The following is a 23,885-nucleotide window of genomic DNA, read 5'->3' as shown; positions in this document are numbered from 1 at the left end:
GCCAAGACTGAGAATAGTGCTAGTCACATTGAAAAAAAACCTATGTTGTCTTGCCAGGTTAAAAATAAGTGATAAAAGATACTATTCAATAGGAAATTTTAGCTAGACAGAGCAATAGTCCATTAGAAAAAATGTGGGGAACTGCTTTTGTCATTAAAATTCTCCGCTACTCAAAGGAGCACATAGGGTATCTGTAGCAATCCCCTCTGATTTGATGGGCTATTGAAGTTCAATGTTGCACTTTCAGGATCTCAGTAATGATTATCTTGGACATAATTTTCTAATCTTTTTATCTGCACATGTCTGACGTATAAGCTGGTTAAGAACTTCTGTTGCTCTAAGAAACATGCCTGGACATCCTATTATTTGCGAGCTCTTCTTTATTGTTGGTTTTGTATGATTAGGGCCCTACCAAATCACAGCCATGAAGAACACGTCATGGACTGTGAAATCTGGTCTTTTGTGTGCTTTTACCCTATACCAGGGATCAGCAACCTTTGGCACACGGTCCACCAGGCAGGCTGGACCAGTTTGTTTACCTGCCGCGTCTGCAGGTTCGGCTGATCGCGGCTCCCACTGGCCGCGGTTCGCTGCTCCAGGCCAATGGGGGCTGTAGGAAGCTGCAGACAGCACATACCTCGGGCCGCGCCGCTTCCCGCAGCCCCCATTGTCCTGGAATGGCAAACCGAGGCCAGTGGGAGCTGCGATCGGCTGAATCTGCGGATGCGGCAGCTAAACAAACCGGCCCGGCCAACCAGGGTGCTTACCCTGGTGGGCCACATGCCAAAGGTTGCCGATCCCTGCCCTATACGATACAGATTTCATGGGGGAGACTGGTGTTTCTTAAATTGGGGGTCCTGACCCAAAAGGGAATTGCAGGGAGGGTCACAGGGTTATTTTAGGGGGTCATGCTATTGGCACCCTTACTTCTGTGCAGCCTTCAGAGCTGAGTGGCGGCTGTTGGCCAGGTACCCAGCTCTGAAGGCAGCGCTCCCCCAGCAGCAGCACAGAAGTAAGGGTGTCAATACCATGTCATGCCACCCTTACTTCCGTGCTGCTGCTGACAGCGGCTCTGCCTTCAGAACTGGTATCCCGGCCGGAAGCCGCCACTCTGCAGCTGTTCAGCTCTGAAGGCAGTCACTGTACGGCAACCCCCCTACAATAATCTTGTGACAGCCACCCCCCCACACACACACACAACTCCTTTTTGGGTCAGGACCCCTACAATTACAACACCATGAAATTTCAGATTTAAATAACTGAAATCATGAAATTTACCATTTAAAAAATCCTATAACCGTATGTATGAGCTGTCCACTGTTCTCAGTCACACATAAAAAAAATCAAATTCACTATTAGAAATCCATTTGCTTTTTTATTTGTTACTGTCTCCTTACTACCCTGTGTGACCTGATGCAGACTGCCCTCCTGAGATCAGCTTGTTTTAATCAGCTGTAGGTACATTTGCCATATTTCCACTTCTGAATTTCCTGTTTCAACAACCTTCCTGATTCAGGAAGTATATTAAAATGAGTGGAGCACCCTGAAAACTCCTCTAACAAAAAAGATTTACCCTAGTGAATGTTTATTTTTAAAACTATGTTATGAGATTAGGTTGATCTCAGTGGAGAGGAACTAAACTGGAATAATAGGAAACAAATTATCATATTATGGGGTTGTGGAGTTTATTGTGGAACCTATTTTGTAAACATGTAATTATAATATTCTATCTTTTCTTCCCACTCATATAAGTGAAAGGAAAAGGGCTGCTATGAGGCATAATTTATTCTGTCCTCATCTTTCTTCTTCTGCGTATCACCTTTTTTTTTTTTTTTTTCAAGAAAACAATGCAGCGTGAGCCAAACCTGGCCTCTTTACAGAATTATAGAGCACACCAGGTATCTGTAGTGATCCCCTGTGATTTGTTTAGTTATTGAAGTTAAATTTTGTACTTTGAGGATCTCAGTCATGATGACCTGAGGCTTAATTTTCTAATGTTCACAAAATACAAATCCCTGTATGTAAATACAGTATTAGTTATAACAGTAAGACTCAACAGGGCATGCCTTTGGGAGTCTATTTGTGCAGCTGTCAGTGCACCACTTGAGAAGAGTACCAACAAACTACCGAGCTTTGATTCGGGAAAATCCGTTCCCTTTTATTCATGTGTAAATCATTTGAAGTCAATGGGACTTAAGAACATGCTTCTTAAATGCTTTCCTGAATCCAGGCCCCAACGCATAACCTGGAATGGTTTATTTCTGGTAGAATATAGCTCATTGATCGTAGTATTTTGCCCTTTTTATAAAATTATTTAAGGGTGGGGTGCTGCAGAAGGGGTGATTTAATGTCACAGATCCTTCTTCTATGAAAAGTAATTGTTTTGGAAGGTTGAAATACGTTAAAAAGCATCTTTAGTGTTAAGAAGAATTCTCCTTGCTTTGGGGGAAGAGGGAGTTTCTACTCAGCACTGGTGAGTTAATTAATTAATTAACTAACTGAAAAAATATCATGTACAGGTTAAGTTTTGAGCCATATGCGGAGTTCATTATTTTTACTGATATATTTACTAATGGTTCTTAAATACGTCTGTTATGTTATCTGCTTATTAGTGTGTGTAGTATGTGTACAATTATCAGATAGTACACAGATTGCTTTAAAGTATAATATCAGAAAAAGAATCCACTATAATTGTGCACTGAAGAAAGTTATAACTAGAGTATCCTACTCACTTTTTGACTTTTAGATGTAGTACACTAGATTTGACTCTTAGAACCATTATCCTAAATATTAAATAAGTAGTGAACTCTGTAGAAACCCCTAGAGCCTAATAAACTTAATTACATCTACCGGGTAACCTAATGAAAAAGAACAAATCTAAACAAAAAGTACCAAGTGACTCCAAGCTGAAGGAGAAAGTTCAACCAGTTTCTGAAACAATGCTGAACATGGATTGGTCCTGTCTGCACTTGCAGGCACTAACCTGTTTTCTGCACCTGCTGAGCAGCATTCATTGCATATTTCCTAGTGTGTATCAGGCTTTTGAATGGGGCCACAGTGGAAAGTATATATTTAATATCAACTTCAATTATATAAATCTAGAGTAATTGCATTCAAGTGTAAAACTGAGTCACTAAAAGCAGGATTTGGCATAATAATATAATTCATATAATGATTATAAAACTTCCATGGAGGTTAATAGGAGTTACACACAGTTGACAGAGAATCCTATAGGATCTCTCTCTCTCTCTTTAATGCACATCATTCTGTGTTTTATTTCATACATATAATCACACTTCAAAAGAACATCATGATGCTGTGATCTGCTTCTGAAACAACATTACTTTTCTTTGGGAAGCATTGTTAGCACCATTCAAAAACCTGATATATACAAAAATAAGATTTCTGCATATATTCTTAGGAACATAATATTTATTAAAAATAGAAAAGATCTATCCAGTAACTGGCTCCTTTCCCAAAGGAATATATAGCATCTGTTAAACTACTAGTATGCTTGGCTAAAATATCTTAGCCTAAAGGCATTTGGTATTTTGTACAAAAATAAAGATCAAACCAAATTTCTTCAGTTTACATGTGGGTATAGCATCTGGTTACAGAACATGAGGAGTCCAGCTGTAGTTAAGCATTAATCAATAATCTCTTACAGTAGAGTTAACATAAATCCATAGTAATGGAACATTTCTTTTAAAGATTTACTGGAGGTTTTACTGGTGAATATATCAAGGCAGAACTTTATTGACTGAACAGTGCACTGGCTATCTGTGTTAAACCTGCTTTACTGCAAACAGATGTTTTAACCTCTTATGTGTTGATTTTAGAATAATAAAAGCAAGAGCCATGCAATGGACATCACAAAATTCAAAAAGTTCTCCATGCTGCTTAATTTATGAATTTTATCCTGATTTTTTTGCTAACGTTGACAGGGCTATATTCATTTTACAATGACCGCTTTGTGCAATAGCATATTATTCTGGTTATTAGCAGAGATTTGCAGAGATGAACAATTTGTATTAATTTCACCTCAGTGCTACAAGGTAACTTGGTTCAGAGAATGTAAGATTTGTTTATACATTAGGTTGGAAAGATGACGACAAAGGAAGAGACAGTAAAAATATTCCCCCTTCCCTGCAAGAAAAAAGCCAGAAGCTGTTCATTATCATGTTCTGCAACTGTTGTCGGCTTTATTGATGTCAACTGTTTTGTTTTGTCCTTATCTCGTTTCTGTTTACATATCAAACAGTACTAAGTGCAGGGCAGCTTTTCCCCACAAAACAGAGTACATTGTCCCCTCCTGTTCACATGATAGATCTAAAGAAAAAAAACTGTTTGTAATCTGTTATCCTGTGACTTCGTGAATGTTGCGTGGATTGGTGTGTTGTTTTTTTTTTTTTTAGATAATATCATATACTTACACAGTACCTTTTATCCTAGTATATTTGAAAACACTTAACAAAATGTGTGTGAAACCATGAAGTTGTTTGTCCTTACTCAGGCAAAACTGCTATCAAAGTCAGTGGTCCTTTTCCCTAATGAAGGTCATCAGGATTTAGTAAAATATATATGGGAATAACTTCACTCACAGCTAAAATGTGGCCAGTTTTAGAGCAAGACATAGCAACAGCCTCATGGCATTCAGCAATATTAGCCAGCTGTTTAGGACAGGAGGATAAGAATATTGTATCTGCCTGAAACTGCTTGCCTTCCTCTTAGCATACTGTTTGTATAGTGGTAAGCATTAAAAATTTTATAATTTGCCATGAGTTGCCACATAATGAGATATTCCAGTTTTCCCTTTACTTTGAATAGAAGTTAAAGGTGATAATTGTGGAATAATATTGAATATTTTATTGATAACCACTGTATTTAATAGGAAATAAGGTCAAATAGGATCCACAACACACATATTTCTTGCCCCAGAGACGGTGTCTGCTTATTTAATTATACGTTGCGCTTACATAGTATGGGCTATTCTTGGAGATTTCAAACAATTTATGAATATTAATTAATGGAGACTAGCAACACCTCTATAAGGTTGGTAGCAAAAGTATTCTTATTTTTAATGGATCAAGAAAGTGAGGTTAGATAATTTGCCTAAGATCACCTTGGAAATCCATGGCAGGGTTGGGAATAGAACAAGGTCTTCTTACTCCCTGTTTTCCCTTTTAACTGTAAGCTCTGCTTTCTTCTCTCTCAATACTGAGTCAAAGGAAATCTTAGTGTCTCCTGTCGTGTGCAATACATAGGTGAACAAAAGTTGTATATTGGCAGCACAGGCATGTGAGACTTCCCATTTTGCCCACATAAGCACCAAGCATGCTCAACACTAAGCACATGATTAAGTCCCATGGATTTCAATTGCCCATTGAAATCCATGAGATTTAAGCAGGGGCTTAAAGTTAAGGACACACTTAAATGTTTTGTTGAATCAGGGCCTGATTCACATGTGGAATGAACACACAGTACTACTTCACACTATAGAAATATGTCATCTTTACTAGATCTGTTTCACTGTCCTGGTGACCTGAAATCATGTATTCTGTTATGTCATTACACACACACTGTATTTGTTTTTAGAGCAATCAATGCAACTAGGTGCAACATTTCATGGAAACTAGCATAGGTAGGATATGCTTGTTACCGACCCATTTTAAGTAAGATCAAGTTGTAACAAAAACCCTTTCAAGTCCACATGTGCATGAAGGGATTTATTCAGGCTAATCTGAACCCATTTAATCAAAGAGATATGCTCTTCTCTAGGATAAAACAAGATGTTTTCGTTATGTGAACTGCAGGTGCACTTTCTTACCTTTGGCCTAAAAAGCTGAGAGACTCATAAACTAGGTCATGCTAAACAAGCAATGTACCAATTCTCTTATTTACTGTCTGTCAGCAGAATTTCAAAGAATTTGGGTACCTCTGTGTGTTGGGACAGGTTCTCAGGAAATCGTATCAAGGTCAATGAAATCTTCTGAAAAAACAACAAAACGTTACATCATCCTGTGTTGTGAATTTCTTTGACAGAGTAGTGTAAATAATTTGGAAAATTATTGTGTGACAGAGATTTGCATGTGCTCACAGATGATATATAGAAAAACGAGTGACATTTTCTACCTTGTACAAAAAAAAATAAAAAAAAATAGGGATCCCAGCTTTTACGGCTATTTTGAATTATTGAGAAAATGTTATTACCTTTATCTGTCATATATAATTTTTTTGTACACAAGATTTTAGAAATTTACAGTCAAGATTTTGACAGGACATTTTAGAAAGACTTCAGATTTGGAAAATTATTATTTTAAAAATCCTATTTTTCATTACATGATTAAGAGAAAGTATTGCATTTATTTTATTTGTTTACTTTCAACTATTTGTACCTTCGCTGTCTGCAGATAAAATTCCTTTGCCTACCATTTTTGACCATTTGTTAGCAAAAATTGGACTTTGCCTGAGTACTAGATCAAAAACCAATACTGTCCCATTTCCGCAGGGAGCTCTGACAATCCATACCAATGGATTTCCACACGTAATTGAAAGGAGGCAAATGAACCTGAAGACAGAATAGGCTCTTACCACAAGGAGTCATAACTCCCCACAGGAACCAGTTTACACTTTGCCTCAGTGAGTAGCAGATGCTGACATTCATCAAACAACCTTTTTTTCTTCAGGAAATAACAGACAAAAATAGAGAAAAATAACATTGCCTTTACCAGCTACTCCTTCATCCCCCATATTAGCACACTCAGCCTAGCTATGGAGAGCCAAACAATATAAAATTAATAGATCTCTTATTCATTAAGTGCTCCACCCTTATGCCAGAAAGGCTGGCAGACCTTTTCAGCAAAAAGACATCCGAGCATATCTCCCTGGAGGTTTCTGAGGGAGAAGGGTCCATATTCATCTCCCTGTTTTATAGTTAGATTGAGGAGTTTAATGAAGAGAACTTGAGCCACTTAATCAAACTGAGGAAGGTCATAGATTTTACTGAGGATGCTGTTCCACCTGCTATCTTAAAAGCTTTTTAACTCGACTCTCATAAAAAAGAAAGTTTTTTTTCTTGTCAAAGGAAAGAATCAAAGGTGTTTGGAAAGTCTCTGATTATAAACCTTCCATGACAGCTGTCTAATATGTTATCTAAACTTTCTAAAGAGACATGGGCTATCTTGGAGCTCATTACCAAAAATTTGCTTCCAAAATTCAAGGTAAGAAGGCTGTATCATCCCATAAGAAGAATCAGATTGTGTGATTTTAGCTACTGCCTTTCTAGATGACATCACCTTTAACATTTGCAAGGTTTTTCCAAAATCTGTGGGTTGGCAGGTGAAGTAGTGACCTGAAAAACTCTTTTACTTTGCCCAGAGAACAATCAAGATCCAGTACAAATTAACGCATGTGTCCCTACTATTCGGACAAACTTTGCAATGGCCTTGATGCACTAATTTAAGACTATTACTCTGGTAAGAGTTTCTCCTCCCCTCAGGCATAAACTCAATCCACTTCCACCCAAAACATTCAAAGCTTTCTCAGAAGATCATAACAACCATAATCATCTCTTTCTTGTAGCTCAAGAATACCAAAGGGACAGGAAGAAGTTCATGACCCAACAAATCAAAATCCTGGTTTCCCTCAGTCACCACTCCAATTCTTTTGGGAAGCAGAAATAGTCATTTTCTCAGATTGGGAAAACATATCTGAGAGATGGGTTCAATCATTTAAAAATGGTTACTGTGTCAAAGTTACCTCACTTCTTTCAAGAAACACTAACCTAAAATAACCCTCTGACTCTTCCCATCCAAATAAACTGGCTTACACAAGTGCAATCAATACCTCCAAAATTGTCTTTTTACTATTCTAATGCTATTCTTCGTGTCACTTCATATCAGCTGGATAAAGGCATTTTTCCTCTGTTTTTAATCCTCACATGTTCAAGAAGCATCACAGCAGTTTGAGATCTCAAAGGGCTAAATTTTTTTTTTTTTTTTTTTTTTTTTTTTTTTTTGAGTACAAGAAATTCAAGAAAGAATCTCTTTAGTCTATAACAGCAGCTGTGTAACAGGAGAAATATTAGCATCCACAGATCTATGAGACACTTATCTTCATGTTCAGCATTTATTGCAGCATCTAAGCAGAAATACTAAAGCTTCAAGACCAACAGCCAATGTTTTCAGTACAGTTGCCTTCAGTCTCGCCATCACCCAGCAAGTTTTCTCAAAAATTCTGATTGTAACAGCTGCCAGCCTTCACAAGGAAAGTCCCCAGAATCAAGACCTGCAACAGAGCTAATCTCCAAGTAGCCTAATCATGCAGCTCACCTGTAGTAGGCTGCCTGATTGGCTGGAAGAACCTCAGACTGGCTCCTAAGCGCAAGATGCAGTTCAGTGGTGCTTAAAGCATTTGCCCATAGCTGTGATAGCTCCTGCACCAGCTCTGACCCTCAGTTCTGATATCTAACATCAGACTCCAGCTCTAACCCTTGGCTTCAATTCCTGACTCCTGCTCTGACCACTAGGAATGACCACTCAACATCCTGTTCACTGATAGAAAGGATAGGTGTTTGGCTAGAGAAAAACATCTCTTCTAAAGGCCCCAGGTTTTGGTTCAGACAGTGAGCCTGGAGAATCATCTCCTTGTGGTGTTCTAATAGAGTTGTTTGCTGGTAGGAATGCTAAATATCTTATTTTCTTAATTTTCTGCAATATTGCTAGAGACATATCTGGACAAAATCATCAGTTCCTACTAAGGTCCCTTTGTACCAAAGCCAGCCCTTTGAATCTGAACATCTCAGGTGAGTGTGACATGGAGGTAGGATGAGTACAGCAGTTATTTCAATTTCAAATCCCTGGATCTGAACCAGCTCTTCCAGTTTTAGTTTTGGTTAAATCCAAAATAGAAGGGGTTAGTTTCTGATTCTAGTTCGCAAACAGTTGAAATTTCATGATAAAGCTGCTCTTGAAAGCTTACAGTTCAAGGTGGCACAAATATCATGAGATCATTTGCGCTCATAAGATTTCTGCCATTTGGGGCTGAAGAATGCTGAGACTGAGACTGCACATTACTGGCACCACTAAATATGATTCGAATCCTAAACCCATATTTCAGTCTTGTACCCAAATTCTTTCCTAAACTTGATCTGAACATGCCTCTCATGCCTAGTCAAATTTTTCCTCCTTAGGCCTCATCTACATTACACAGTTTTGTTGACAAAAGTCAGTGTTGGTTGACAAAACAGTGGAGGTGTACACACTGAAATGCTCCTCCCTAGGGCTGGCTCCAGGGTTTTGGCCACCCCAAGCAGCCAAAAAAAAAAAAAAAGCCGCGATCGTGATCTGTGGCGACAATCGGGCGGGAGGTCCTTCGCTCCGAGTGGGAGTGAGGGACCGTCCGCCGAATTGCTGCCGAATAGCTGGACGTTCCTCCCTCCTCCGGAGTGGCTGCCCCAAGCACCTGCTTGCCAAGCTGGTGCCTGGAGCTGGCCCTGCTCCTTCCACTGATGTAACTCCCCTGCTATGCCAACAAAATAAAACCACCTTGACAAGAGCCATAGCGATTTCTGCTACAAAGAGTGACTCAACATATTCATAGATACTGTACTGCGCTTGCTTATTTTGCCCTAATTGGCCTCCAGCAGGTGTCCCACAATGCCCATCATGACCGCTCTGGTTAGCAGGTTGAACTCTGCTATCCTGCTGGTACACAGGCATGTGTCTCTCCCTCCATTTAAAGGCACAGGAATTTGTGAAATTCTTCTTCCTGTTTGCTTGGCTTGGACTGTTCACACATCTTCCCAGCTGACCATGGCGGCTTTTTGGAACAGATGCCCTCCTGCATGGAGTACACCAGAGCTTTTGGATCTGCTGGGTCTGTGAGGAGAATAGGTTGTGCAGTCGCAGCTTTGCTCCAGCGGTAGGAACTTTGATATCTACAGGCAGATTGCTCATGGCATGCAGGAGAAGCGACATGCAGCAGTGTCGTGCTAAGATCAAGGAGCTAAGACAGGCATTCCAGAAGGCAAGGGAGGCCACCCATCACTCTGGTGCAGCACTGAAAACATGCCGCTTCTAAGAGGAGCTGCATCCCTCCTCAGTGGCAACCCCACCACCACCACCAAGAGCCTAAGGATACTTTGGGGGGACTGGAGGCAATGGCCAACAGAGTCAACCCTGAGGACGAAGCGGTGGATGAGGAAGTGGAGTTGGAAGCGGATGTGGGCTATGCGATGCAGTTGTCTAGTGGCGTGGCAAGCCAGGACCTATTTTTGACCCTGGAGGAGTCTAGCCAGTCCCAGCACTCTGGCTCAGGCGTGGATGAAGCAGGAGAGGCAAGCTCCGGTAGGCACACATTTTGCTTTGATACTGCACTGTGATAGGAGATTGAGGTCTCATTTACTTTGTTATATGGTAGAGGAGGGTTAAGGGATAGAAATTAAGAACAGAACCTATGCAGCTATGCAGTGGGGGCCTGGAGGGAAAGTTTGTTAATATATGCCGGGATGTCCTGGGACTCCCCCATAGAGAGCTTTAGGAAGCTTTCCTATAGGTATTCTGCAATCCTCTGCCAAAGGTTCCTTGGCAGAGCTGCCTTGTTTCTCCCCCTACTGTAGGAAACTTTGCCACACCAACTGGCAATTATTTCTGCAGGGACCAAAACGGCACACAGGCAAGCAGTATATGGACCCAGTCTGAAGCCACATGCATGCAGGAGATGCACTCTTCCATCCTGGGTTACTCTCAGGAGTCAGATATCGGGTTTGATTACCTGATCCTGTGCAAAAGGGTACCAATATTCAGAATACTCTCCCTAGGCGTGTGTAATGACCTTTGCAAGCCACTCAGACCTTTTGTCCCTTCTTGCCCATTTCCCCTTCCCAACCCTCACTTCCCCATGCTCCCTCTGAACTCACCATATTTGGGACTCTCTCTGACCTATGTGCTAGCCAAGGGGAAGTGAGAAAGAGGTGTATGCGACTTCTATGATTCACGAACTATGAGTGCACTCACAATCCTCTTGGTTAGCTTATGCAGATGTGCCCTTGAGGACAAATAAAGTGTTCTCTTTGAAACGAAATGAGTCAGTCTTCATTTGTCTCATTCACACAGTAGTTGCTACTAAAATTCGAACACAGTGGCTATAGGCAGGAACATTTGCTTACTATAATTAAAGCTCAGGAAGCAAGCATTACAGGGGTCATTCAAGACAGCAAGTAAACATTGCCTGGCCGAATGTATCGATACATTACTGGGGCTCATTGTCCAAATGCTCCTTCAAAACCTCCTCATATGAGCCCCTCTAATTGTCCTTGTTTCTTGCTGCTCAAAATCAGCAGCCAGACTATACTCCTCAGCACTCCACCCTGGGGAAACTTTTGCTTTTCACTTCACAAATGTTAGGCAGAGCACAGCAGGCTGCTATCAGAATATTTTCCTCATTGAGGTCTAACCTGCCAAAAAGGCAGTGCCAGCAGGCTTTTAAGCTGCCAAAGATACATTCAACAGTCATTCTGCACCTGTTAAGCCTGTTGTTGAAGTGCTCCTTGCTGCTGTCTAGGTTCCCAGTGTAAGGCTTCATGAGCCATGGGAATAAGGGGTAGTCTGGGTATCCCAGGATCACTATAGGGATTTCCACATCCCCCACTGGAATCTTCTAGTCTGGAAAGAAAGTCCCAGCATGCAGCTTTCTGTACAGTCCAGTGTTCCTAATGATGCATGCTTCATGAACTTTCCCTAACCAACCCGCATTGATGTCAGTGAAAAGGCCCCGGTGACCTGCAAGACCTTGGAGAAGTAGCCCTTTCAGTTGATGTACCCTGTCGCAAGATAGGCTGGGGTTAAAACTGGGCTATGCAGGCCATCTATTGTCCTGCTACAGTTAGGGAATCCCATTGCTGCAAAGCCATCAATTATTTCCTGCACATTACCAAGAGTCACAGTCCTTCGTAGCAGGAGGCGATTAATAGCCCTGGGCACTTACATCACCATAACCCGCCTCCCCTCTCCCGCAGTGGATTTTAGAACTTCAAACTGATTCGTGATTGACTGGTAGGCAATCTGGATTTGCCACACAATGATCACCATTCGTTTTTCCACTGGGAAGACAACTCTCATTCAGCTTTCAGGGCAGGGGCAAGTTCTGCCCACAGTTCCAGGAAGGTGACTTTGCGCATCCGAAAGTTCTGCAGCCACTGCTCATCATCCCATACATGCATCACGATGCGATCCCACCACTCAGTGCCTGTTTCCTGACTCTGAGCCCAGTACCGATGGTCCACCATGTGAAACTGCTGCTTGAATGCCAACAGCAATCTTGAATTGTTTCTTTCCACTGCACAGAGCAGGGCAGGCACTACAGATTCACTTTCTGTTTCCCAGCTCATGAAATATTGCAGGACCAGCCACGTTGTGTTCATAACGCTCATCACCTGACTGGTCAGCAGCTCAGGATCCATGCTCTCAGGCAGAGATGGCAGGTGCACAGTTTACAGGGGTTGTTCAAAAATGGCAGGAAACAAAGTTGGAAGTCCCTGGAATGATGGGACGGAAATATCTGCACATCCCCATGATACACCGCAATCCATTCGCAGATCTTCCCATAGGGGAGGGTGGCAAGTTGCACCGTGGGATAGCCACCCACAATGCAATGCTCTCTCTGTTGATACAAAAGCACCGGTGGTCACGCTCCGCTGACACAAGGAGCATTGTGTGGACGTGCACAACCAATGTCATTAAAGCGACATATGATCGTCAACGTAACTTAAGTTGAATTAACTTTGTAGTGTAGAAAAGGCCTTAGTTTCCACTCCTTGATATTTGCATTTTCAACTTATAAGACTGTAATAAATCTCTTTTCTTAAAGTGTTACCTTAAAGGGATTTAACCAGTAATGTGTCCCTTACTCTTTTGGAGTATTTGGTGCAAGTTTTCAAATGCATGCAGTGGGTGTGTCACAAAAATCCATATTTTCACAGATAAACTGGCACTTGTCTATGTGTCGTCTCTCTATTTGGAAAGCTCCTATACTGCAATGTAGGTATTAATAATAATTAAATTATCAGCTTATGCATGCATTTCAATTTCTGTGTCAGTGCAAGCTTTCAATACATAACAGATGCTTGCATATATTTATGTGATCGCTTGTTGCATCTATATATGAAAATTTCAACCCAGAAATCCAGTTCCCTCAAATAAAATGTGGAAAACTATATTATGATAAATTTATATCTAAAAGTAGCAGCATGGAATATTTCTGAAATAAGGTGAATAGCTCATTCTATCTGTTCTTTTGGGAGCATAGAAATAGTTTGAAATTGTTACAGATTAGACCTGTTGTATTAGAAAAAAGATTAGAAAGATAAAGCTAAATGTATACGTCTTTTCAGTTTTCAAGCAACTGTTTTAGTCTAAAGCAGCACCATATTTTACTCAGGTTCTGTGCTGTAGTACAATTATTGATCGGTTTATCTTCTTAAACAAATCCCATTTTGTGGATCAGCTAATTTCTTCTTTTTGAAATAAACAGTTGTTCACATGTTCTTAAATTAAAACTTTTCTGTGTGCTGATAATCTCTCTGGTTACACTAGTCCAGGGCAAATGTTGACATGATAGCATTTAAACAGATGGTCAGACATTCAGTGGAAAGTAGTTAATTATTAGAACTGCACAGACTGGATGTGAACATTACTTGTCTGAACAGCCACCATCAGCCTAAAGGTTCAGTTTAAGAATTTCTAAATCTACCACAGTATGTTCGGCCAATCTGAGACCCGTTCTGTAAACACACACCTAAATATGCAATTTAAGGCCCAAAGAAACTATATTAAATAATTCCATGTGTGCAAGACTTTAGAAATTTCCTAAATGTAGCCTGCATAAATCAAACATTACAAGGAAACTCCAGTGCCTAAGTAGTATTCTCAGTGTTATTCACCTCTCTCTCTCTCTCAACCTTTCAAAGATTTTCAGTAACAAAATAAGAGGGAATTTCTCAGCTCAGGTCAGGAGTCACAAGGGTGACACTGAATCTAGGTATTCACGGGGGTCCCATCTCCACATTTCCTGAGAGCCATTCCAGGTAGGAATCTGAACTCAAAAATAGGCTTTACCTCTGAACTTCGAAAACTCAGTCTGATGCTAAATATGAAGTTTCAACAGTGGTGCAGTTCAAAGCAGGGGCATCCACTTTAGGCTCTCCACTCCTCAGCTGTCACCTCTCTGGGGCAGATACCCATGTCTCTCTCCCTCTTGACTGGGGTTTTTCCAGGGTGTGAGGTTCCCTGCCTACACTGTGCTATTCCCAGTGTTTGCACTTTGCTTCTTCTTCGAAGGCTTATGAACAGTTGTAATTGCCCTCAATTACAGGTTATCACAGTACTCTTTCTAAGCAATCACACTTATTTTTAAGGTGAAAACATTACAGAAAAAACATTAAAACCCACAAAAGGACCTACACAGATACTTTTAAGCTTACCAACTCCGACAAGGGCTCTGATAGGAATCAGTCTTTCAAACCCCACAAAGAATATTTTTGTGGTTACCAGTTCAGAACAGCCTTAGCTCAAAAGTAACATCCTGCCCTCCCCGCAAGAATAATTTAGTCTTTCATTTATACAGCTTGGACCTTTGATCTTGAGACTCTGGGAACTGGTAATCAGCAGACAGTGGTCCTTTCCTCAGAGCGTAACTTGAAAAGGTTGGGTTTTTTGCATAACCAGAGGTGGGGGATTTGTATTCACCTCCCCCTAGAGATTTCTGAGGCAAACCACTTGACGCTGTTTGTCCCAAAAGTCCATTCTTATCTGGCACATAGTTCAATACAGTCCTTTGAAGTTCATAACACTACCCAGCATTCATATCACATCTTCCCTCTAGAGAGGTTGCATACAATCCTAGCCCATGATAATACATATCTTTTGCATCTAATACAATGTACTCCAAAGATACTTAAACTTAATTCAGTAAGGTTTTTCAAGGATATTGCAGGAAATTGCCACATGTGTCACAGGCAGTTTCTCCTGTTTAATATACTTAGTTGGCTAAAAAATGTACGTGGAAAAATTCCATTAGGCCTCAAAGGCCAGGACTGCCAACACCCCTCCTCCGACCCCCCCATAACAGATTGATTTTAAAAAGAACTATCCCTGGAGGAGTGCCTGTCCCTTTCCCTGCCTTCCTTACTCTCACCAGATGGGCCTTGCTATGATATCAGGCAAGAACTAATTAGGCCCTGGTGGAGGGCATTAACTGTGATTCTTCAGCAGCTCACACAGTAAGCTTTGGCAACAATCAAATTTGTTGATAATAACAAAATTTGAGGGGTGGCGAATGTGTCGTGACCCAAAAAGAAGGGGACAGTGGGGGTCTTGCAATGAGATGACATTCCGTACTAATAAATGTAAAGTCATGGGCCCATAATTATCTACTTTGTACTGAAGCCAGGGATTACCCTTTTTCCTCTCTGGACAGGGGATATATTTGATTGGAGTTCTGGAAATCATTATTCCTATTGGAAGCATTCCATGTATGCAGTAAGGTATTTGCAGACAAAAGTACTTAGATTTCTGCCTGCAGTGAACTGTGAGCACAAATTTTGCAAGCTGAAATTGTATCCACAGAAGAGAGCGCCCCCCGCCCCCTCCCCACCCTGTGAAAAAAAAAGAACTAAAACTGATAGCAATGAGGGAGGAATTGTCCAGTGGTTATGCACAGGGCAATGATTCAGTTCTGCATTCTGTATCCAGAACTATTGCCGACTCACTGTGTGACCTTGGGCAAATCAATTACCCTCTCCTTGCCTCCTGTTCCTCAAGTTTAAAATGGTGATAATACTTATCTCTAGTGAGTTGTGACGCTTTCATGTTTGTAAAGCCCTTTGAGATCTTTGGATGAAAGGTACTATAGATAGTAAAAACTTTATTGTTAGTATTAAAATTTATGGGCGGGATAGTTAGCTGGCGTAAATTGATATATCCACATTGACTTCAAAGAAGCTATGCCAATACTCCAGCTGAGGATCTGGCCTAATATTTACTTACTGAAAAATATCTATTTATTTCCTATCAAGTATCGATTAATATGACCTATTACATTCAAAGGAAACTGTTGTTGGAACACATAAACACTCTAGTATTAGTAAAGGGTTTAATCAATGTATGATAGCTATAACAGAGTTCATAGTAACAGAAAGGCAAGTAAGGCTAATATCTGAATGCTATATGGCAGTCTGTAGTGGAAATTTTTAGCCATTTATAATTGCAAAGCGTCCTCTTTATCAGCAGCAATGTAATTCCATCCCCGTCACTGAAATGTCAACATCAACCAAAAGTTCTCTATAAATGAGAGTGATCATAAATATTAAAAAATGTTAACATTTTATGAAATAATTATGTATCTGTAGTGTGAGGTATGACATTAATGCTAAGGGTTTGATTCATTACCACTTTACTTCAGTTTTACACCAGTGTAGCTGGTGGTGAATTGTGATCCTAAGTCTAGTTATGTGGTAGAAATGGTCTGCAATGTGTCTCAAGACATTTGCATCCTGGGTCCATCTTTAGCAGCGGGGGGAAGTATTCTTATAACTAGAAGTATATCTTTTCCAGTTGTCACTGTTTCTCAGCTGGGGCAGGTTGAAGAATACAAAATGTGATTTGTGACTATTTTGGCAAGTAAACATAACAGGCGCTCTCTGCTGTTTGGGTTTATATAATGTCCACCTAGGTCTGTAAGTGCTTAACACAATTTTAAAATAGTGTGACATTTAAAAATAGTGACTAAAGCTTTGTGATTTTTTAAAACTAAATATCCATTCCTTCCCAGCAATTCTCACCTTTCAATCCTCCTTACGTAGCTTGGGAAATAGATGGGTCTTGCAGCATGTTCTAAAAGTCAGCAAATTAGCTATTTTAGGCCAAAGAAGTAGAGTAGTAAATTCCAGAGTTGAGCACATCTCAGATAATGTCCTGCCTGCAGCTGCCCCACCCCCACTTTTTAAATGTAGAGAGCTCCTTATCAAGTGCCTGTGCTGATCACAACTGTGTCAGAACCTTAGTGGGAAAGTGGAAGTCTCTCCAGGCTGGCCGGTCCCAGTAGGTACTTAGGATTTCATTTTGAAAAACATTCACCATTGACCTAACCTTGTTCCTATTGAAGTCAATATATTTTTTATCTTTGGCATCAGTGTGAGCAGAGTTTGGCCTACACTGCACTTTTGAAAATCTCACTCATAGGATACTCAACAACCAATTTTCTCTCAACAAAATGTGTGATCATGGGAGATGCTGAGCACAAGTCAGTGAAGATTGAGAAAACTCAGCCCCTTCCAAGACTGGACCCTGAGTTGGCAAATTTAATTAAAGTATTTGTACGAAAGCTCATATATATACTCTTCAAAAACATTAAAAAGAGTGGATTAACCATATTGCCTGAATGTGTAAAGGCACATGATACCATTCTGCAAAAGAGAGAAAATAAGGTGCCAACCATGCAGAGAGAGATGTAATAAATTCTCCGTGAGGGCTGCTGGGTGGTGATCTCTTTTGAAAATCTGACTGTAAGGGCCCAGTTCTGCAAGATACTGAGTACCTCAGGAGGTGTTAAGTCAGAACTTCACAGACTCCAGTCCTAGTGGTGTAAGGTCTGTTATACATTAAAAAGAGCTACTGGTCTAGCTATCCTGTCAGTGGGAAGTACTGTGCCTCTATACACATTTTTCTTCCATCCATGTTTCTCAGCCACCCACTGAAGCAAGTTATCCCAATTTCCATTTAGGGCAGGGGTTCCCAAACTTGGTTCGCAGCCTGTTCAGGGTGAGCCCCTGGCGGACCACGAGACGCTTTGTTTACATGAGCATCCACAGGTACGGCCACTTGCAGCTCCCTGTGGCCATGGTTCGCCGTTCCCAGCCAATGGGAGCTGCGGGAAGCAGGGCCGCAAACCAAGTTTGGGATCCCCTTATTTAGGGTAAATCTTCATTGCTATTACATCTATATATTTCACCACATCATGCTTTCTCATAAGTCTTTTCATTGTCTGTCATAACCCCCAGTGAGATTGGTTAGAGAAGCACAAATAATTCCTACACCTAACTGTAAAAGCTGTGTACTCTCATGCAAAGCACAACTCTTGTGAGAGCTCCCTAAGGCCATGTCTATACTACAAAATTAAGTCGACCTAACTTATGTCGGCATACAGCCACTGCATTAATTACATCGCTTGTGCGTGTCAACACTTTGCTCCTTGTGTCAGCGTTGCATGTCCTTACCAGGAGCACTTGCGTTGATTGTACTGTCTATGTGGGGGCATTGTGGGATGACTCCTGAAAGCCAGTAACAGTTGACATAAGCAGCAGGTCAACTGTGTTGACCTAACTACTGTGACCTTGACTCCATGCCTCTCACGGAGGTGGAGTTATTAAGTAGCAGGAGCAGGAGCAAAATTTAAGTATAGATATTTTCATAGTCAGGTCGTCGTAAACTGCTTCGTGTTGACCTAACTGTAATGTAGACTGACCTTGGTAGTAGTCTGATGACTGAATGGGGAGTCCATGATGAGACCTATCCATCCCAGCTGGAATAGGAATGTGATCAGGAATTGTCAGAGCTCAAACTGCCACCAGGTCTGTTTGTTATGGACATGGGACATCTCAATGTGAAAATGCAAACACCCATTCTCTCTCTCTCCCTTTCATTTTGCAGTGAGATACGATTAGGTGTATTGCTATGCATGTTGTAGGAAGGCCACAATATGTTACTGCTAAGAACATTTCTTAGCTTGCTGTTCTTTGTGTTAGTATATAGTACTATATTTCAGTTGTCATGTGGCATAGCTGTCTTGCACTGTATGTTGGCTCTTTTTGTTTTCCATTGTCTGTTTTTACACAGGTAGGTAGGGGTGTGTGTGTGTGTGTGTGTGTGTGTGTGTGTGTGTGTGTGTGTGTGTGTGTGTGTGTGTGTGTGTGTGTGTGAGAGACACATTGCAGGGATATTTGTAATTCACTAACACTTCCTTTCAGTGCATATTATATATTATAGTGGGAGCTTATGACTCAGTACATGTAACACATTTACTATTTAAGTGTGTACTCAGCATCTCTAAGGATCAGACACTACCCTGAGAGGAGGAAACATCAGGCCACAAGAAAATTAAGCAATCTTACTACATCTCCCATTTAATTCAAGTGCTCAGTCCCCAGGCATTCAGTGAACTTGGGATCAGGCTGATAAGAGTTGAATTCTCAAGTCCTCCAAGCTGCACAAAGTGAATTTAAAGCAGTCAGAGAGTTACACTGGAGAATTACCCCTTTGTAGGGGAGTCTTTGGCAGCAAAAAAGCTGGCAGAGGCAGGAATTCCAGCAGCTGGCAAAAGGGAGATAGGGAGGACACAGTCAGAGTCCATTCTTCACTGGCAGAAGATCTCAGTGGCATAAATTAAAGTTGTCCCCTTTAGCTTCAACTTGCACTGGGGCTTTGGGTATCTGAGAATTGGGGAGCCACAATCAGCTCCTTGTCAACCTCTCTTTTTCACTGTGCCTGAGCTCTGCTTGGCTACAGATAAAAATCAACGCTACTGAATATTTGGAAGAGAATAAATGGGGGAGGGGGGACCATGAGGCCACATGAAAATTAAACAGTCTTACTTGACTCCTCAGGAATGGCAGAAATGCACCTTGCAAGTTCTAGCGAAATACACACAAATGTCACAAGGAAAACTTGTGAGCTAATAGCTGCATGTAATAATGGGTAGTTATGCAAGAGCCTAGGGAAATGTAGAACATAAACACATTCTGTCACAAATGCCTTTCCCTCAGAGAGGTGAGAGAACAATTCACTGAGTCTCCTGTAAACACTTAAGAACATTATGTACAGGTGTTTGTGTGTGACTTCCATTAGGTTGGAAGGCAAAAGATGGCTTTTAACCATAGAAGCTTGATTGCGTGCCAACCTCATAAAGGCTATATGCTTTTTCCCCCGCCTGTGCAGGTATCTGAACCAGACTGTACTGGAGGAGACATCAGTAACAGTGAACACTCTCAACAGAGAGAAATTAGCTGTCCTAAAACAAGCCCTAACTGCTTTTGGATTCAATAACCTGGTAAGTTATGCAAGCCTATATAGTTCCTGCCTAGAATGACTCTTTTATCTAGTGAAAAGCAGGTCATAAGAAACTCATATTGACAGACCCCCCAGAAAAATATAGGCCTGGCCCTTTTTTGTGCCAATGAAACAAAGTGATAGTTCATTCCAGGGAAATGATTGTAATCACTTTTAATTAGATACTGCACCAACAATGTAAACCTTTTTCATTCTTAAAGTCTCACAGAACAGCTGCAAATTATAATCCTGTGAACAATTAAATTACATAATGTCTCGATAGCAAGAAACAATCAAATCCCATATGACAAAAAATTATAAAATGCCCTGGGTATTTTTCCCTTCCTGATTATATCGCTGTCCCTTTTAATTTTGTGAAGTATACATTCCAAATGCTGTCTGATTGCTAGCATCTGAAAAAGGCATATACATAATTAGACACACAAAATTACAGTTAAGTGACATGAAAGATTTGACTTCAACTAACAAAAGCAACAAGGAGCAGCTAGTCCTAGAACCCACAAGGGGAGAGGCAATTCTTCATTTAGTCCTAAGTGAAGCAAAGGATATGGTCCAAGAGGTGAATATAGCTGAACTGCTCGGTAATAGCAATTTAATGTAATTAAATTTAAACATTCTTGTTGGGGGGTTGGTGGGGGGGAATGCCAAAGAAACCCACCCCAGTAGCATTTAACTTTAAAAAGGGTACACAAAAATGAGAAACCCAGGTAAACAGAAATTAAAAGGTACTGTCACAAGGGTGAGATGCCTGCAAACTGCATAGGGACTGTTTAGAAACACCATAATAGAGGCTCAAACTAAACATATACGCAAAATGGGGGGAAAAAGCCACTGTGGCTAAACAGAAGAATAAAAGAGGTGGGTAGAGGCAAAAAGTTGGAGGTCAAATCCGACTGAGGAATATAGAAAGGAGCATAAACTCTGCAAATGAAGTGTGAAGATGTAAGGCAGGCCAAGAAAGAATTTGAAGAACAACTAGCATAAGAAACAAAAACTAGCAGCAATTTTTTTAAGTACATCAGAAACAGGAAGCCTGCCAAACAATCAGTGGGGCCACTGGATGACTGAGCTCTAAAGGAGCACTCAAAAAAGACAAGGCCATTGCAGAGAAACTAAATGAATTCTTTTCATCGGCCTTCACTGCAGAGGATGCGAGGGAGATTCCCACACCTGAGCCATTTTTCTTATGTGACAAATATGAGGAACTATCCCAGATTGAGGTGTCAATAAAGGAATTTTTGGAACAAAGGTATAACTTAAACAGTAATAAATCACCAGGACCAGATAGTATTCACCCAAGAGTTCTGAAGGAATTCAAATTGCAGAACTACTAACTGCGGTTTCAACAAGGAGTCTTTGTGACACCTTATAGACTAACAAATGTATTTGGGCATTTATTCGGTTTGTAACCTTTCGCTTAAATCAGCCACTGTACCAGATGACTGAAGGGCAGCTAATGCAATCCCTTTTTTTTAAAGGCTGCAGAGGCAATCCTGACAAATATGGACTGGTAAACCAGGCAATTTGACTGAAACTATCGTAAAGAACAGACTTGTCAGACACATAGACGAACACAATATATAGGGGAAAATTCAACATCGCTTTTGTAAAGAGAAATCATACCTTACCAGTCTATCCATTTTTTTGAGGGTGTCAACAAAAATGAGGACAAGTGTGCTACAGTTTATATAGTGTTCTTGGACATTCAGCAAGGCTTTGATAAGATCCCTCACCAAAGACTTTTAAGCAAAGTAAGTAGTCATGGAATAAGAGGGAAGGTCCTCTCATGGATAAGTAATTGGCTACAAGATAGGAAACAAAAGGGTAGGAAAAATTGCCAGTTTTCAGAATGGAGAGAGATAAATAGCAGGTTCCCCCAAGGATCTGTGACCAGTGCTGTTCATCATATTGATAAATGATCTGGAAAAGGGGGTGAACAGTTAGGTGGCAAAATTTGCAGACAAAATTTGCAAAATTACCCAAAATGGCTAAATCCAAAGCAGATTGCACAGAGCTACAAAGGGATCTCATTAAACAGGATGCTGGGCAATAAAATGGCAGATGAAATTCAATACTGATAAATGCAAAGTAATGCACATTGGAAAATATAATCCCAACTAAGCATGCAAAATGTTGGGGTCTAAATTAGCTGTTACCACTCAAGAAAGAGATCATGTAGTCATCATGGATAGTTCTCTGAAAACAAACACTCAATGTGCAGCAGCAGTCAAAAACTAACAGAATGCTAGGAACCATTAGGAAAGAGATAGATAAGACAGAAAATATCATAATATCACTAGATATACACATGGTACGCTCACACCTTGACTACTACATGTAAATCTGGTCTTCTCTTCTCAAAAAGATATATTAGAATTGGAAAAGGTACAGAGAAGTGATTAAGGGCATGGAACAGTTTCCATACATGAAGAAATTAAAAAGATTGGGATTGTTCAGCTTAGAAAAGAGGTGACTAAGGGGGGATATGATAGAGGTCTATAAAATCATAAATAGTGTGGAGAAAGCAAATAGAGAAGAGTTATTTACCCCTTCACATAACACAAGAACTAGGTGTCACCTTATGAAATTAATAGGGAGTAAGTTTAAAACAAATATAAGGAAGTACTTCACACAACACACAGTCAATGTTTGGATCTTGTTGCTAGGAGATGAAGGCCAAAAGTATTACTGGGTTAAAAAAAAAGAATGAGATAAGTTCATGGAGAATAGGTCCATCAATGGCTAGTAGCCAAGATGATCATGGATGCAACCCCATGCTCTGGGTGTCCCCAAACCTCCGATTTCCATAAGCTGGGACTGGATGACAGAGGATGGATCTCTTGATAATTTCCCTGTTCTGTTCCCTTTGACACAGCTGGCCCTGGCCCCTGTCAGAGGACAGGATACTGGGCTAGATGAGCCATTGGTCTGACCCAGTATGACCGTTCTTATGCTCTTAAAGAGAGAGAAGCTCAAAGTCGGCCTTTAACCATATAAACCAGGCAATGGAGCTAATTTGGGAATGAGTAAAGAAGGAAAACAGAAATGGGAAGAATGAAATCTAGGGGTAATAAGTGTTTGGATTTGGGAACACCTTTGTATGCCATGTAATCCCCTTTCAAATCAGAAGCATGCTCATATGACTGTGACTCTCTCTCTCTCTGTTATACGTGAGACTATACAAGAAGTGGAGTCGCTAGGCATTACCATTGTTCAAATAAATAATAAAAATCCAGTGAACACGCATAAAAGACAAATACCCATTACCTAACATCATCCTGGTAAAGCTGAGAAAAAGCTAATGTGACAATAGGCTGGATTGTCATATGAAGTCAGGTAGGCAACATTTCTAACAGAAAGAGATCAACAGTTGTCAGCAACGATAAAGAAATAAACTGGTGACGCCATGGTGAAGCTGTTACCTAACTGGGAGCTAGACTGAGGCTCTTGTGGTGATGGAGTATTATGACGTTGCTTACAACTCCTTAGTTAAGGTAGCAACTACAGTTCCATTATCAGCTATAATTTGACACCTACCCAGACTTTCAATATGAAGAATGTATTTCTGTGAGCATTTGTGTGATTGCTACTAATAGTCTACACTTACGTGGAATACAATTAATTGCACTTTTCTTTATTCTTGATAGGCCAAATCCTGGTCTTACAGAAATCAGTAGCAAAATTCCCACTAACATCAGTGGGCCCAGCATTTAGCCCATAATGCAATCCTAGAATATGTTGCGTAGATTATTCTGGATCTGTCAG

At 40.6% G+C, this 23,885-nt stretch overlaps 1 protein-coding gene across 2 annotated transcripts in view; it reads left to right on the top strand.

Annotated features, from left to right (window-relative positions):
* The window catches only part of MYO16 (myosin XVI), a 559,391-nt gene that overhangs the window by 364,650 nt on the left and 170,856 nt on the right, over positions 1-23,885 (top strand). For both annotated transcript variants that reach the window (XM_034758177.1, XM_034758176.1), the window contains one exon: positions 19,989-20,100. In XM_034758177.1, the coding sequence (XP_034614068.1) occupies positions 19,989-20,100 (112 nt within the window). The remainder of the gene's footprint in view (positions 1-19,988; positions 20,101-23,885) is intronic.

This window comes from Trachemys scripta, chromosome 1, assembly GCF_013100865.1.
Source record: "Trachemys scripta elegans isolate TJP31775 chromosome 1, CAS_Tse_1.0, whole genome shotgun sequence".
Lineage (NCBI taxonomy): Eukaryota > Metazoa > Chordata > Testudines > Emydidae > Trachemys > Trachemys scripta.
Note: the sequence above shows the minus strand (reverse complement) of the source record. Positions and strands in the feature narration are given on the sequence as shown.